We start from the raw sequence: 18,161 nt of genomic DNA, 5'->3' as shown, positions 1-18,161 counted from the left end.
GGATGGATGAACCCCCTCTATATGGCCCTTGAGGCACTTTGTTGCCAAAACACTCAAAGGACAGTATCCCTGAACTGGAAAGCAAATCTTGAAACCCAACGTATGTTAAATATGTTCTTATCCTTTTTGTGATTGCAACTGTCAGTGCAATAATTCAAACACAATTGAAACCAAACGAATCTTTTTTTTTCTAATTTGAGGACTTCCTTACCACTGCCCATCAATTCAAGACGAAAAACTTATTCGTATTATTTAACTTTATTTTCATACATTTTTTGAACGACTGACGAATCAGAGTTGGGGGATGTGGCCAACCCTTGAAAATAGGGATGGTCAGGAATTTTAGTTAAAAACTTGTACAAGTCTGGCTAATATCGTGCCACTGAATCAACACCTATGTACATACTCCCTCTGAACATTTGAGGGCAGCAAATTGAACAATGAAGGAGCCCGAGAAAGAAGAGAGTTGGACTTCATTGTGCAAACTAACCTGGATTTTTAAAGGCTTGCATGTGCTCTCAAAACGCACGTTAGGCCTTTACAGTCCTGACAATTGACCCTAAATCTTGGGCTAGGACAAAGCTCATATAATCTAATGCAGTAATATTGTAGCTCCTGCATAATCCATGCCAGCGGGAGGAGGAGGGCGACTACGCGTCTCAAGGGAAGTAGAAGGTCAGAAGACCGAAGATGAGGCTAGCCATGGAGCACGCAAGTAGTGGAGCCGAGAGCTCGAACCAAGTTCGAATGTCTTCTAGGGAGGTTTTTGTACGTTATACGTTACCTCCTGATCATTGCAGGCCATTCATTCACGATCATCATGAACTGAAAAATAGGTTGGGTTGTTGTTTGAAAATAGTTGTGTGATGGTTATCGTTGCAAAATAGTTAGAAGATGATTAAAATAAAAATGGATTTTGAAAGGCTCTAGAAAAACAGAAATGTTCTTAGCAGGAAACCAGGAGGCTTATGGTACATTTTGTAGAAAGAGGTAAAACATGCCTTCAAATAGTAATCAGTTTCAGCCAACATTTGAATGAACCAAGAACCTTGCTGGAAAGCAAGACATGTACATCATGAGAGTGCCCATGAGTGGGTTGATTTTTATTCCTCACTTTTCTTTTTGTTCATTACACCTTTTGTGTGTGGTGCGTAACTAAACTACAATCACTTGCAAGTTCGTCTAATTGAGATCGAAATCAAAACATTTGTCTGAATATTTTGATTAAATGGTTTCACGCGTATACGAGACATTGTAGATATTTTAAGATATGTTGGTCACATGACAAACATTTCTGATTTGTTTGGTTCTTAATATGCTTCTTTGAAATTAATTGCTTGTTTTTATTTGTTTGAATCCATTTGAAATTTGGTCTTCCTTATTTGGTCCCATCCATACTGGTTCTAAGGCTTGCGTCGCAGGCAGATTGATCATATCAGCACTAGGTTGACCCAAAGTGGTGGACTACGAAGTGGCGCCATCTGGGAGATCAGCCATAGCTAAACTACGACCCAAAAAGTAGGAGCAACTGTACATTGAACACGAAAAAGAGTTATATAAAAGACTTTTTGAGTGTCATTGAGAACAAGTTCATCATAAAGAATAACCTAGATGGTTTCAATGGAGTCAATCATTATTTGATTATTACTTTCAAACAAAGCATGATTCTTATGTTTTCAAGCCAATTGAATGACAGTAATAAAATTAAGGAAATTGTTTAATTTCTAACCAATCAGGTTGGTTTCATCTAGGGACCCTGGATGCAGAGACCCGCGAGGTTGAGTATACGTCATCAAATTCGAGCGATCTGATAGGCTGCCAATTGTCAACGAACATGGGCTTTGTTTGGAAACTTTCTCAACAGGGAGTCAGTCACTTCCAAAAAGACCTAACTTGTTTGCATTGCATAAAAAGGCAAAGCTCTGAATGATTTATGACAATTCTGATTCCCCTTGGGTTCGACCGACATATTCTACAGCATTAAAGTGTCTTTTGCCATTAGAATTGCATCAGTACAGTATTTCCCAATAAAACATAGCTTTCACGCTGATTTCTTGCATGTTGCCAGTGTCAATTTGGACTAAAGCACTTCAAAAAACAAAGTACAACCATATTAAACAAATTAAATTGTCTAGTATAAGCGACTTGTTTCTTGAGAGACTCAGAAAGTTCACAAGCCATAATACTAATTTGAATAATAGAATGAAATTTGTTTGCAATCTAATCTTATTAAGAAATGGGTTCAGAAATCATTTAGAAAGTAACAAAACTATTTTTGATAATCTAAAATGCCATATCCATGCATCAGCTTGTCTTTGAGTTAAAATTTCGCAGTGTCCTTGAAAAAAATATGCACTGGTGCTTGTCATGACAGTACTCTTTCTTACAAAGCGCATCAGTTCGAAATCTGTTTGGAAACTTTTTAGTTCATCTGATTGCTTACTTTTTCGAAGTGGAGCCACTTGTCAAACCTTGCGCGTCTCTGACCAGGGTCTCTAGTTTCATCATAAAATATTTGAAAGTTTTGGTTTAATCAGCAAGTTGGCCAAACACATACAATCAGGTAGTCTTAGTGACAAAAGTGATATGGTAAACAATTGTACTTTTGGTACGCTATTCCACGTTAATTTTGGAAGGCTATTTTTGAATAAGCTCAAACTTGTATATGCAACCATTTCAGCAACATTTAGTAACAGTATTTTACAAAACTTGAAACATAGCCGATCAATATTCTTATTTTGTTTTAAAACAAGGGCTTGGCAATGGAACAAAGTTCAAAACAATGGTTCTGTATTTTTTCTTATTGAGGTTTGAAAAATGTAAAAGTCCTTTTCATTTGAGTTGTAATATTATTTGTTTTTTTTTTAATTCAAATTGGATTAGCGCTTTGGTTTATTATAAAAAATGAAGAGACACTTTAAAATATTAAAATTTGTATGTTTAATAATGATGATAATATTAACCCCTATTTGCAACTGATGTATTTTTTGTAAACTACTCATTTAGTTTTTCCTTTTTGCTGTAGCACAAGAAAACATTGTAAGTCGTCATAAAGGTCTTTCTAGTTGTTCTTGATTAATTGCTTCTCCAGGTTAATCAGTTGCAAAAGCGCAATATCGTATATATTTTTAGGCTTTGTAAGAGCTTCATTGAAAAGGAGAGTGGTATGTTGTAATGTTGTCATGCAAGTTACAATTGACGTTTACTTCCGAGTATGTTTATTTGAGAAAATGCTAATTTCACCGTACGAAAGGTCGAAGAAAGGCATTAAATTGGTTCATCAGATATAAAATGGCATAACTATATTCTAATACAGCTAGGGAGGCCTCAATTGGTTTGCGGGAGCTGGCAAAGCGTCGCTTGCCGAACAAGCCGCTTTGTTAGACAACTTATCCTAAAAGTAGAAATAAGAGTCAAACTTGTTTTTATTTATTTTTGATCTTCAAGCCAAATTGAATTTCAGGGCCGGTTAACAAATTTTAAATGGTAACCCAGTTCATGGGCAGACCCTCGAGATTGTGACTTTCGAAATAACAGTTTGACAAGAAAACATTCGTATGATTGCAATGGCTAATACTGTACATCTAAACATTAATTTAATCAATTGGGGAGATGGATTTATGAATTTGTCCTTCAAGTGTCAAAGCTAAATTTTGAAGGCAAAAAACGAAATGGGACGGTGAAGACTCATAATTTTTCTATTAGAATAAGTTGTCAAAAGCTTATGTATCTGATCAACAAAATGGGACGGCGAAGTTTGATCCTTATTTCTACTTTCAGGATAAGTAGTCAAAAGCTTGTGTCTCTGACCCAGAAGCAGCCGAAAATTCTAATCCAATGTTGTGTTTGCTACATAACTTTAGCTATATCTCTTGAGTTGCCTAAGTTTAGTTTTGGGCTCAACTTTGGCCACTTGAAACTTTAATATTGGCTTACTGCTTGTCCCAGATACTTCAGCTGAACTATGATATTGCAATTGGGTATTGTTTGGACTTGATTCAATTGGAATGTTGATTAAATTCCATCATATTACCTTAATCTTTTAGTGATTAAACCACACCACAATCAATAACTTTCAATAACTGTCATAATCATGCTACGATAATTTTAACTCAACTATAATATGTTTCAGTACTTGGACCAAATTTTAACCAAATCTTCATCAAAAGTGTACAGTTTAACAATGCACCTTAATCTTCACATATTTGTTGTCAGTTCAAATTTGCGTTGTGTGTAGGGATTAGAAGTCTGACTCACGAGGTGACATGATGGTTCGCTTCATTATTCGTAGGTTTTCCGAATGAGTCGGTGCTGAAGTCTACATCTCTTAAACTACGGATCGTTTTCCAAGAAAATCGTGAATGATTATGGCCGAATCCTATCAGAAAATCGCCCTAAGCAATCCTGATTCTACCCCATCGGTCGGTAGGGGCCACAAGAAAGATTTTCGACTCTCCGGATCGATCTGTGGCACAAATTATACACCCATGGTGGGCCGTTTCCACATTGACGGGCCAGGCCAGCCTTTTTTATGCATGTTTTGCCGAACCCGCCGTTGAGGCCGTTTCCGCAAGGTTTAACTGAAAAGGACATTTATACATATCGAACCCATCATTACCCGGTGGTTCTTTTGACGCTTCACACCTTCCTCTCCTCCATCTTGATTCGCCGAGTCTTCTCCTCGCCATGTCCCAAAGAGCCAACCAAGAGCTTTTGGCCCAATTCTCCCTAGTGGCTAAGGAGATGTGCTCATCGTTGGAGGCTACTTCCAAGGAGCAAACGGATGCCCTGATCAAAAGTCAATCCGATCTTTTGGAGAAACTGGGCGACAAAATCACCGAAAAATTAACCCCTCTGCCCGTGCCTTCCGCTCTCCCATCGCATCAAACCTTGGGGCCTACAATTCCCCCTTCCTCCCCGATAGTTGGAGACCTCTCTGCAGGTTCAGCCCAGCTTCTTCAACGTCCTCCTTCTCCTTTGAGCGCGTCCTTCAATTCCGCTTCCGTCCTGTTGGTCATCCCCTACCCCATCGGTCACTTCGTGGGCTACGCCAGCTCAGGCCTAACAACAGATGATCCCGGTATAGTTACATCTCCTTTTTCCCTCATTCTTTCTTCCAAATAATTATTGATTAAGTACCCATTCTTTTCGATGAGGTCTCGGGAACCACTCATTTTGATGCTGTTTCCACTTTAATTTGGGGGGTTAAATACCAACCTCAGTTGCATGAATGACCTCTCATTTCGATGATGTCTCAGGAACCACTCATTTCTATGACTTTCCATCGATCTTTGATAGATAGGCTTATCTCAGTGCGTCCTTACTCCCTCAATTCAGTGCGGTCTCTAAGGCAACTCGTTTCGATGATGTCAACAATGTCTTAAAAAATCGCTCATTTTAATAATGTCTCAGAAAGTACTGAAATTTATGTTTCTAAGAGCCTATTCATTTCGTTCTTGTTTCCAACTTGCTTTGTATATTTGTGCAAAGTCGGCTTTGCGTAGATCTGAATTGTCCCGACTCTCCGAAGGTTTGACCAAGGCCACCTTCAGCCTTTGAGACATCAACAAAAGCTCCGTCCTTCTTGGATTCGCTTTGGCGGAGTTAGAGCCCCTTTTACACAACCCCCTGCTCTCTGGTTCACTCGAGGATGCCAGAGTGCTTCTCGGCCTTCCCTTATCACATGACCTTTCCCCACTGGCCGAGTTGATGTCATCTCGTAAACGTGCTCTACTGACCAAGGACTCTAAAGAAAATTCTTTAGAGTCCCTGTACTGACCTACACGGATATGCACGCGGCAATCAAATACGATCAACAGCTTGTTCAAGTCGTTCAAACCAAGAACCATGAATACTGAAAAGCCTTTAGAGGTCATCATCAGCTTCGCGATTCGACCGTGAAACGCATTGAGGCGGTTGACAGACATCTAGCATGCGCTCAAGCTATTGTCAACCGCGACAGGAAAAGATCAGAAGAGAGACGAGCCCCTTACAGACCCTTCACGTTCAGTGGTCGTTCGCATAGACCTTTCTCCGGTTCTCGTTTTTCCTCTTGAGCTGAGGCAAACCCGCCTTATAATGGTCGTTCTTTCAACCCCAATCACGAAGGGAAAATGTGTTTCGTCTGTGGCACCTCTTACCATCCTGGCTTCCCTTGTGCCCCTAAAAAGCCCTAACGTGTTGCGTTTATTTACCCTCAGTTTCACTTGTTCACGTGTTCAATTGGAACCCATTGTCTTCCCATTTGGGCTAATTGTTCCCTTTCTTCGAGTTCATACAATGCCTACCGCGAATAATACTATTCATTTTAACTCTTCTTGGCTCGACACTTATCTTTTGATATAATGCGACTTTTGATATTAGTCATTTCCTCCCCTTTCTGTTCCCTCTTCAGGTCGCAACCTTCTCCATCCCACAATTGGGTGTGCGGAAGTGGGAATTTTCGACAAACCTATCTCGACAAATCCTGCTGTGACGGGAGCCATCGGACGAGATTACACCCATTATTTTTGGGAGCATATCCTGGCAGCCCCTGTCAACATTTTGCAAGTAATCAAGCACGGCTACAAACTCCCGTTCAAAAACGGGCCTCCTCTCTCTTAATCACGTCTTCCCAACAACAGAAGTGCCCTTTCGGATCGCGACTTTGTCGATGAACAACTTTTTCTATTTGAATCGATAGGTTGCATATCTGTCACCACCGTTTCCCCTATCCTCGTCCTTCCCCTCTCGGTCGTGTTAAGCATCAAGAAACGTTTAGTTGTAGACGCCTCTCGCAATCTGAACCCCTTGCTGGAAAACAAACAAGTGAAATTGTGTCATCTTGAATTGGCCAATGATATCTTGACGCCTAATTGCTTCATGACGACCTGCGATCTGGAATCTGGTTACCATCAGGTTCCCATTCACCCCACTCACCGGAAATATCTGGGAATTCATTGGGAGCGAAATGGCAAAACTGTTTTCTTTGTGTGGAATGTATTGTTCTTGGGGATCAAAACGGCAGTACATCTCTTCACCAAACTTCTCCGCCCACACATTCCTCTCTGTCAATGTCACGGCGTTCCCATATCTATCTATATTGATGATCAAAGAATTTTGGGTCCAGATTTATCCTCGTGTCTCGTAAACTCCAATTTTGCCGCGATATGCCTTCAGATGGCGGGCTGGATCATTCATCCAGGCAAAGGATTCTCGTCTCCAACCCAGTTTGGAACGTTCTTAGGTCTGGATCACGATCTTATCAATCTGAGATATTCCATTCCACCTCGCAAGCTGTCGGATATTTCATTGCTCGCAGAGAGTCTCCTTCATCAACGTCGGGTCTGCATCAAATTTCTGGCTAGTTTTTACGGGAAAATAGCTTCTTGCCGGTTGGCTCTCGGCCCCGTTTCTTCGTTGCTCACGCGTTCGGGTCACCAATTAATTTCGTCATCTGTTACTACAACTTCGTGGGATGGTTGGGTGACGCTCACCCCATTAGTCCTCTCTGAAATCAATCACCTCCGACTCCCCCTCCTCTCTCTCAATGGCTGGCCCATCCGACTTCTTCCCAATGTAATCCCTAATAGAACGTTTGCTTCCGATGCTTCTGCTGTCGGCATTGGTGCAACAGAAATATTATGTCATTCTACCTCACACTCGCATTCGGGCCCCTGCCTTGGTTCAAAAGCTCTCTCTCGTCCCTTAAAGCCTGACGAACGCCTCACTAGCTCGACCTCCAGAGAACTCCTTGCAGCAAAAGAGCTCGTGGACAAGTTTGCTCCATCTTGGTATTGTCAAAACGTTCTCCTCCTCTGCGACAATGAAAACGTTTCCCGAATCCAGCGTCGCTTCTCTGCAAAATTCCCTGATAGCGTTCACTTCTCTTCACTCTTCACACGGGTTTTCATCGGCCACCCAATATTACGTTCAAGTCAACATGTAACAAGTACCTCTTTTGCAGGCCGCTCTTTATTCCAATTTTGCTACCTTGTTTACAATGGTTTATTTTTTGAATTACCCTATCCCATCTTGAACCCCATTCATTGTTCTCTTCGTGGTTGGAATATATGCTCGTTTTAACGTCACGTTTTTATTCCTTTCAGCCTTTAACTCTCTCGTCTCCAAGAGTAAGATTCTCATTAACGCGGCCAAAGCTCCAGCTACTTGGAAGGGTTATACGACCTATTGGAATCTCTTCTTACACTTTTGTTCTACTCACAAAAAGGCCTGTTTGCCAGCAGCTGCTAACACTGTTTTAGCCTTCCTGCAATTCTACGCAGATAAGTCTCGCTCCTCTTCGGCTTGCCAATTCATCTCTGCCTCTATTTCGGCCTTTCATGAATCCAATGGCTATTCTTCCCCTTGCAATGGCAAACTCATTCAACTTTTCTTACTTGGTGCCAAGAAAACTTTTTCAAGGCCAATTGTACGGAAGCATCCCATTTCTCAGGACATTCTCATTCGCATCCTGAATCATTGCCTGAGCACAGATCTACATTCCTCCGTACCCTCTCAACCCTTACATCTCTGGAGAGAAGCCATTTTCGAACTTTTTGGCCTTTTTAACATTATCACGTTTCAACGACCTAGTCCATGTGTCCACCTCGGACATAATACTTCAATCTGACAAAATAACCGTCTTTTTCCCTCATCGGAAGAACGACCAGTTCAGTCCTGGACACTCCGCTTACCTTAAAATCACCAATTCCACACACTGTCCTAAACGACTCTATTTATCCTACCTTTCACGTCTCTCCCGGGCTTCGGGGGTCCCGTATTGTGGCCCCCTTTTACCCAAACTGGACAAAAAGGGCCCTGATTATTTGGTATCTTCGACTAAGGTGCCCTATCACTCCATTCGAAGTGTGCAATTCTCCGTTCTTTCGGCTATTGGGCTAGACCCCTCTAAATTTGGATGCCATTCTTCCCGCCGCGGTGGTGTAAAAACGGCCAATTCTATTGGTCATACATCTTCCCAAGTGGGAATTGCTGGTGGCTGGTTGGTCAACAGTCTCGTTCCCGACGATTACGACGATGAACACGTACCCCGAATTCTAACTTCTATGAGCAATTCCCTTGCCTTTGAATAAAGAGAGAAAAATCTCCCTGACCAACAACACAAAATCGGTCTTGGTTCTCTTATACCGTCGTCCTCCTTTCACATCTCGCTATATGATTATTGAATACTGAGTATTTTAGTGAGAATATGTATAAATAGGGGTTTCTTCATAAAGTAGAAAACTGCTTATATTGGACCGTCTTCCAAATAGAGTTGAACACGCCGATTCGGGGGCATTTCTTTTTTCAATTGCACCGAGCAGTACCCCTTAAGCATGTGGTTGGAACCCTGGCGAAATTTGACCTCATGTTTCATCTTGAGGTTCAACGCGTTCAACGTTCATTATAAGAGACGTTTACTGTATGGATTTGAGGCATGAAGCCCGACGCGAAATGGATGAAATTGAACATATGTACAAGCAAAGACCTCCCTCAGTCCGTTGGGCCCGTTCTCATCTGCTTCTTGGGCACCAACTGAGAGAATCACGGAGAATATTGCAAGGTATTATGGCGGTATGGGACAAAATTTCCGAGCAACTGGGCAGGAAGATGAATCAGCTTGCATTTGACGGCACCGGTCTTCTGAAAAACTACCAGTGTGTCCCTCAAATAGCCATCGACGCCACCCGACACGAGCTTGCAATGGCGGATTTGTTGGAAAACCATGGCCCTGAAATGGTTGAGGCAATGGAGGGGAAAGCGCCAAAAGACCCACGGTATACTGCTCGATCTGAGCTTTTGGTTAAAGAATTAAAGAAGGCCAAAGTTGAACGTGCACTAATGGGCGTGAGGTCCACGCCTTTTTTTCATTGCACCACGACGACTCAGCTCGGAATGGGCGAAGTGGACGAGTTTTTTTAATGGGAAGACTGCATTCCAAAACAAGATTCCGCAGCCAACAGGCGTGCCAAAATACAATTCATGCGGGTCTTTAGGACACCTTTCCAAAAATTGTACCCGCTAAAAGTGAAGAATATATCATTAAACTTTTGGTTTAGGCTGTTATGTTGCTATGCATTAAGTGATAATTCGTCATATATAGCTAAATATTGTTCTACGGTTTATGCTCTTCAGATTAGGCCAGCTTTACATTATCTCTGGAGAAAGATGCAGACTCTGATGACGTGCCAGGTTGAATTCATTGGCCTCAATATACTTCATTTTGGTGGGACACACTTCAAGTAGACGACGAGATCATGTCTCTGATCTTGGATGGTCGTGCCCATCCCCTCAAATCCTGGCCACCCTCTTCAGACTTGCGAGACAATCTAAGTGCCCGCGGGGCAGAGGCTCGAGCAATTCTGGGCACAGAGATACAGATGCTTTAGTTGAGTGGGGCATTAACAGAGGTCAAGGAAAAGCCATGGTGTGTTCTTCCTTTCCACCTAGTTCACCGAGAAAACAAGACGCTGCGCGCGCCTTGAAGTGGATGCAAGTCGTCAGATTAACCCATACATTTGGAAGAGAAACGTCCGGCTTCCCTCTTGGTCAGATATTAATCGAAGGGTTAAGGCCGATGACTTTTGGGAAAGTCTAGATTTGAAATCCGGGTATTACCATGTGAAAATTCATCTTCACTACCAAAAATTATTTGGAATTTGATGGGTCAAAAACAACGGGAAGGAACGCTTTTTTTCTTTGGACAGTGTTTTCTCGGGATCAGTGACCTTGTCCGAACATTCACCAAATTGGAAAAAATCGTTGTCGGCGTATATCCATTCCCATGGCATTCCGGCTTACCTATACATTGACGATTTCTTTACGCACGCATCAATATGCTCAGGATGCGCCTGGAATATTGCATTTATCCGTGACGCGCTTGATAAAGCTGGATTCCTTGAAGCAACTCAAAAGGATATTTTTCTTACATTAATCAACGATTCCCGAGCTCTCCATTATTACATCCCAGAAGAAAAATCAGGAGGGTGTCCGAGAAAATATCGGAATTACTCATACGTACATCAACGCGCTCTGATACGCAATGTTGCCTCTCTTTACGGTAAAGTAATGGCGTGTTTATTGGCCGTGGGTCCCCGCTCGCAACTGCTTACTAGGAATGGTCAAACATTGATTTCCAAAGCTGTTGAGCACAATGGTTGGGACTCTTGGATGAGTACTAGACGTTTGCATGACGAATTGACGTATTTCTTGCAACAGTTGCCCAAACTGAATGGCTACCCATACAATGGGAAGGAAATGGTATGCACAGTAGACTGTGTCGTAGTAACTGAGGCATCAAATCTTGGTTATGGAGCAATCACAGTTCGTTGTGGTGATGGCTCAAGACACCCAATTCATTCAAGCCCATGTGAAGAACGGCTACTGATCAAGAAAGCTTTCATCTCTGCTGAGGCTGAAACTTCTTCGACGTTCTGGGAGCTGGTTGAAATTCATGCCGTGTATTTGGACTTTAATTTACTTCGTCAACGCAATGGGAAATCTGTGAGTCGCCTATCAGACAATAAAGGTGTAGTTTCCATATTGTTTAAGTCCGAGTTCCAAACGTCTGACGACTACTTGGACTACTTTGAAAGTGTCGTTGGTGTGAACGAGTGGGTGGACGCAAAAGCCGCAGGTGTCCTGATGTGTTGCCTTGGAGTGGTCTCCCGCCTTTTGGACGATTTCGGTGCCTCTGACCGTGGCTCAATCACTGTGGAACAATAAAACTCCGCATCGCCTGGTGGAAGTGGGCAAGCTCAATCCTTCACCTATCTTTGACCCCCTAAACCAGACACTGAAGAGGAGGAAAGCACACCACAACAAATTCAAGTGTGCCTAACTTTAATGAATAATCCCATTCATTTTTCGTCTATTACTGATGACGCTTGAGATGATCCAGTTTATCGAGCAATAATACTTGCCCTTCAATGTGGACCTACAAGTCTTTCAAAGCCTACACCTCCAACATCAAGGCAATACGAAAACCAGAGGCCTCGCAAGGCAACTTTATTATTGGCATGGCATAATGAATGAGGTTGCCGAATTGATATCGAAATGTTTGGATTGCTTAATATTGCAACCGAGTCAACCTCAAGAACACTTAGTTCAAAGTTCATCAGATAAGCCGTTTCATGCCATTTTTGTGTACTTAATTGAAGCCAAAGGCCAACATCATTTAGTCCTGGTTGACCGCTTTTCTTCTTGGACGTGTCTGGCCCATTTGCGGAAGCTTGATACACAAACGGCCAATCTCTTTAACGTTGAATGTTTCCTAAGTTATGGAAAGTTTTTTTACGACAAAGCTACTTGAATATCTTGACATGAAAGGTAGTATTCCTGACCATCAGCTTGATTTTCGTGCCCACTTTAGCACTTTGACACAATCGATTCAGCATTTTGACGACGAGATAGAGGGACTGCAGCAGAGCGATTGTGTAGATGTTATACACTTGGACTTTACTAACGCATTTGACAAATTAGATCACATTCTACAAGTAAAATAGGTTTTGAAGGAAATATGTACTCGTGGATCAGAAATTTTCTCACCAACCGCACTAAGCTGTTCGAGTTGACGGCTGCTTAGGACGCGCTCGACACGTGGTATTTGGAGTACCTCAAGGAACCATTCTGGGTCCGATCCTGTTCGTATTATTCATTGCACCACTAAACGGATTGCCCCTCCAGTCTTCAATATCTTCTTATGCTGATGATACTAAGCTAGTTTTGAATCATGACATACAACAAAAAAGGAGTTGTCAAGCCAATTGACTCTGACAACGGCCTGAAACCAATTTTATCAGTAAGCTCCATTACAGACTTTGGAATAATAGTAGGAAATAACGGTAAATTTGAAGAACATATCCGACCAAAGCACATCAAACTTCTAGCTGGATATATATTGAACTTTCGAATCTAGAGATGCATTTACTGTGAAAACTCCAACCAATTCCATTGTCCACCGCGTTTAGAATATGCTTCCCCAATCTGGGCCCCGTTGAACGTAGAGGGGTTGAATAAGATTGGAAAAAAAACAAGAAGTTTTACAAAATATATTGCAGGCACGAATATAGCTTAGGCTATTGGGAAAGACCTCAATCATTAGAATTATATAGTATTCAGCGTAGGTACGTACGCTACCTAATACTTTATGCTTTAAATGTCTCCACCGACTTTGTCCTAACCCTGGAATAAAATACATCGTTAGTGTTTGAAGTGGTATCACGTGTGAAATCAGATTCAATTTCAAACCATCAGATAAAAAGATGGTGAAGACCTTAAAATCCTCTTTTTTAAACCAAGCACCAACCCTCATGCTCACTTCGATAATCCATTGTTAAGTTTTAAGCTACATTTAGATCGCTTTTTATCAACAATCCCAGACCAGCTTTTCCTTCAAGGAGGCCCTAGAGCGGCAAATTCGAACGCATTATGTGACCAAATATGTTATTCATAATGACTTACGGGGAACTCATTCCCCTGTATCGGTATAAAAACCCGAAAAGAATTTTGAAAAAAAAGACCTGGTCGGAACCCTCGAAAACTGGTTTCTCGATTTTGGATTTCTAAATTCGATCCACACCGATGGTGGGCCACAGTTCCTCGGACCATTCAAAGAATATTACCGCAACAATGGAATCGTTCACGTATTGACATCCCGTCACAACTCTCAGGATAATGGACACGCAGAGTTTGCTGTTAAAGCCATGACATATCTCCCTCTAAAAAGTGTTTCATGGAAGCATTTCTTGTTAGCACTACGTGAGTGGCTCAACACACCGACTTCTGAAGAACTGAGAGCCCTGCTCAATTTGTTTTCAATAGACGCCAATGAACATTAACACCAACTTATGCTTCCAGAGCCATAGGCTCTCATGTTTTGGAGGAAACAAGTAAAATGATCAACCCGAGTTCCAGAGATATAAAGAGCCAGTATGATCTCCCATCTCGAAGCCTCCCTCCCTTAAAGATTAATGGTGAAGTCCTTCTCCAAAATGAAAAGACCAAACGTTGGGATTCTGCGGGGACTGTCATGTCCATGTTGCCAGATGGCCGATCTTACATAGTCAAATCCAATGGATCCAATCAAATCCGAAACTGTATTTTCCTAAAACGTGTGTCTAAAAAGCATGTCCATTTCAAATTGTGATTTAACTAAAATTAGATCATACATGGTATGGCGTTAGGTTTTCCAACAGAGCCTTTTGATGAAATTTGAGACTTACTATGTTCAAGTTAATCTTTGAGGGTGGAGGAAGGAGTGAAGGAAGCACAAAGAGTGGCCCTTCAAATCGTTCCACCTTGAACATGTCATATGATGGCTTTTACACGGTATTTTTCCCTAGGAGCGAAGAATGAAAACAACTCGTTTCACATCTTCTTTCTAATGTTTCCATTTTTAATGAACTCCTTTTGTTTTGGTTTTCCTATAAATGCATGTGTTGATTGGCATTGATATGTAAATGAAGGTGTATTTAATGTTGCCTATGTTCTTTACCGTAAGTCTTTGGTATCCATTGGCTGACGCCGAGATCATGTTCCAATGTTTGACACAAAGGTGAGCTAGAGGGGAGATGTCCCAACAAAGGGAAGAACTACAAGGCGTAGAAAACAAAGCGCCTTTCGGAAACACTTGGCCATATCTCACATACATTTACTCATGTTTTGAAGGACCCTCTCCAAGAATGATGAAAAACTTTACATGGGCATCTGTGACTTCAAGCTATTTGCCAACGATTACTCCAGGTTGACCAGATTCAGGGGGAATACTCCTCGATTTGGGAGCTGGCAGAACCCAATTTTCAAATTAGCCAACTATTTTCGCCTTTTGTAGCCTGTTTAATGCCCAGGGTTTTTAAATTGGCAGCCGCGCTTCTTGCACCTCAAACAAGGGGTTTTTGGCGTTCTGGTCATTGGATCATACTGAGTTTATAGATACTCTCTCCCAAGCAACTTCTGACCTCAATCAAAAAGGATATAATTTTAACTTAGAAATCATTCAAATTCAATTTTTCGTTGACATAAAAGTAAGACAAAAATGTTGTGCCCAAAAAGCAAGAACATCGTGAAAAAACAATAACCAAGTATTTTTGGCCTTAATGGAACAACATATTTATATACTTATATTTTTTATATTTATTTTGGCTGATTTTGATTGACCATCAAAAACTATTTTGACCAAAATAGCAAACAATTTTCCGAGCATTACTATTCAGTGATCACTAACCAAGTCTGTGCAGGGAACGCGTTGTTCCAAGAAGAATTAAGCCATGGTATAAAAGAATCATTTTATCGAGTACATTTTTTTAGTGTAGAGATCCAAATACCCCCAGCTCGTCCATTTGCATAGGAATCTGCCAATTCTGCCAATCATAATTCACGAGGGTTACATATTGGCCAATCAAAACCTGTGTGCATGTTACACCGGACAAAATACTCTTGGGAGTTATATATGGATGGATTCCGCAACGCCGCATTGATGGAAAATTGTCACCTCTCCAGGGAGAATGGTTGGCCAGGAAATGGTCGCCAACCCAAACTTGAACATCCTTATTTCGCTCCCAATAACCATCCAGTCTACCAATCCATAGCACAAATTTCACACGGTATTTGGCCTTTAAGTCCACCGAGATCCAATCTGGTTGATATGTTATGTCATGGTCGGCGTGCCAAAAGGTCTCTCCAAGTAAACCGTCAACGGCATGGCTACAATGATATGATGGAAACACAGAACTACAAGTGACCGACTTGCCTGTGGCCAGGTTAGTTCCCACATATTGGCAAAAATGGAAGTCAGCGTAATGGTTCACTGACGAGGGCATGTACTTGTGATTGCTGGGGTCTATGAGAAACAAGTAGTTGTCGAAGTTCGATGTGGGCCAGTCCCCAAATATGGGGTGATTGGTCGCATTCTCGTCTTCGCCCCATTCTTTCAGACCCATGCTCCAAGTCAAGTGTCTAATTCCATTGGTCTCCGTGAACTCACGAACCAATGAAGTAAAGCGAGGCGTAACCGAGTCATTGCCCAAATTGGACATGCCTTCAATGAACTCATCCGTTCGTTCCATGGGTAAAATGCCACCCCTGAGAAAGCATTGCAGAATGGCATCACTGAAGCGGGTGGGTTGGAACACTCCGGCCAAGAATGTCTTGATCCCTTTGATCACGATCCAGAAATTGAAACCAGCATTGAAAGCGTCTTCCTCCTCATCTGCTCTTGCCACCAGTTGATATATTATCTTTTTAGAATTGTATCTTACCAAGGCATAATGGTGATCAAATATTATTTGAGAGCGTTCACCACTACTTGACATCAAAATGCAATTTCCAGCCGATTTGGCAGCTCCGTACAGAAAAGTATAACATTTTGGAGTCGTATAGCATAGCAATGAGCACCGGGTTTGAGGGGTGATATAATGATTCGTGTAAAATCCCGGTGTTTGAATAATGCAGGAAGAAAAAAGTAGTATTTGAAGTAAACCGGAAACCATATTCGCAATTCGGGTTGAAAAAGGAAACTATAGTTGCTAACTGACGAGGAATGGATTTCAGAGATTGTTGAATTGATTTTGTCGCGCGTTAGAGGTTGATGCCGTAAAAATTTGGACACCAGAAATGACGAATTTAATAACACTTGCAGCTTTCCCTCAAATAAAAGTCCGCAGAAATTAATAGAAAAAGGAATATCTCTTACGGATGACGAGGTTTTTGACATGTCTAGGATTGACGATCTGGCACATTTTCGACGTCCTAGTTTCGACGTATTTAAGCTTAATCGTTCAAATGGTGTTTTATGAACAGTTTTCAATCGCAATGGTCACTTTCGAGCTTGCCCAGAACAACTAACTCCTGCTTCCGCATTTGGGATAGTTGCAAAATTGAACGAGGACTTTCAATGAGAAATGCAAAGTAAATCACCATAGCATAGCAATTAAGACTAACGTTTATCCATTTCTTGCCAATTTGATTGTTTCCAATAAAGATCTTGATTGCCGAACTCAATCATGGACACTTGGAGGTCTGGACGCAGAAAGGGGTGGGTAAATTTTCACTCTCTCCTAAACCGTTCAACTTATCAATAATGAAGGAACCAAATATTGGAGAGGAGAAGAAAAAGGTTGAGAACCCGGCTATCCCACTTCATCTCCTCAAAAGATGAGACCAAATTTAATCTTTCACATTTCTGATGCTCTAGGTTTTCCGTTTTTGAAGCTTTATTGCTCAATCAGACTGTTTTGTTTGTTTTATTCAATCACAATGATCTGTTCCAAGCTTGTTCAGAACAACTGACTCATTCTTCCGCCTTGAAAGGCGGTTGCAAATTAAACGAGTAAGCTCATTGAGAAATGCAAAGTGCAAGGAGATCATCATTATAGTTGTTCCCATTATGACTAATGTTTGTATTAAGGTTTCCTGGTTCATTAAGGTCGGTGGGAGCAGTGTCTTATGACTAATCTAACCCTAGAGTAAATCAGATAAAAGCAGACAGTAATTGGGTTTATATTTTAGGATGAGTGATTAACAGTTGTCGGTCTCCCGTGTTAGTTTATTTGGCTTAAAATGTACTTGAATTCATAGTCTCGAAACCTTGAGAGGGCTTGTAACTAGTGATGGGATTAAAGAAGTTTTCAAAATCAGGATGGTCAGAATACAAGGAAAGTCAAAGCAGCACCTGATTCTAACCCACAGTAAAGGGTTAAATTTCAATGAAAAGAAAGTTGTTTCTGGTTTGACCAAAGAAAAATCAGGATTATTTATTTGGACTGACTAACGGTTTTCGACATTCCCCTGCTGATGCCATGTGCCGGTGGAAATGTAAATCCCTGTTCGCAACCTCCCGTGATTATTTATTTGAACACAACAGGACTCGCGACATTTCCTTCAAAAAATGTCGGCGGAGCCGGATTTTTCCTCCAATGAGCGAGTCCGTTGATTCCGCGTGAACGATGAACCATTGATTGTGTTATTCATGTGCCCTAAACAATGACGTCCTTGCAGTATGATTAAAAAAACCTCGCGAAGAAAAAACCAACACTCCAGCGTAAAAGTGGCTTTACTGGGACTTTAGGTGAATGATCTTGTATAGGTTTAGAGTGTATTTTTCCTTCGAAGATTTTGTCACCCCCACTTAAGTATGAAACAATGTCACCTAGAACTGTGGGATATGAATATGATTTGCATCT

The 18,161-nt window shown here is 41.5% G+C and overlaps 1 protein-coding gene across 1 annotated transcript; it reads left to right on the top strand.

Annotated features, from left to right (window-relative positions):
• The first annotated feature begins 4,307 nt into the window (after positions 1–4,307).
• LOC131892251 (uncharacterized) lies at positions 4,308–9,242 on the top strand. Its single transcript, XM_059242039.1, has one exon. It carries the CDS (start codon positions 6,862–6,864, stop codon positions 8,062–8,064), a length of 1,203 nt encoding a protein of 400 aa, XP_059098022.1. The 5' UTR covers positions 4,308–6,861; the 3' UTR covers positions 8,065–9,242.
• Positions 9,243–18,161: the final 8,919 nt, after the last annotated feature.

The sequence above is a fragment of the Tigriopus californicus genome, chromosome 12 (genome assembly GCF_007210705.1).
Source record: "Tigriopus californicus strain San Diego chromosome 12, Tcal_SD_v2.1, whole genome shotgun sequence".
NCBI lineage: Eukaryota > Metazoa > Arthropoda > Copepoda > Harpacticoida > Harpacticidae > Tigriopus > Tigriopus californicus.
The sequence above is the reverse complement of the archived record's forward strand: the minus strand, read 5'-3'. Positions and strand labels throughout refer to the sequence as shown.

Bases quoted from the DNA above. Each gene is read 5' to 3' on its own strand.
- LOC131892251 (XM_059242039.1), top strand. From the start codon at position 6,862: ATGACGACCTGCGATCTGGAATCTGGTTACCATCAGGTTCCCATTCAC.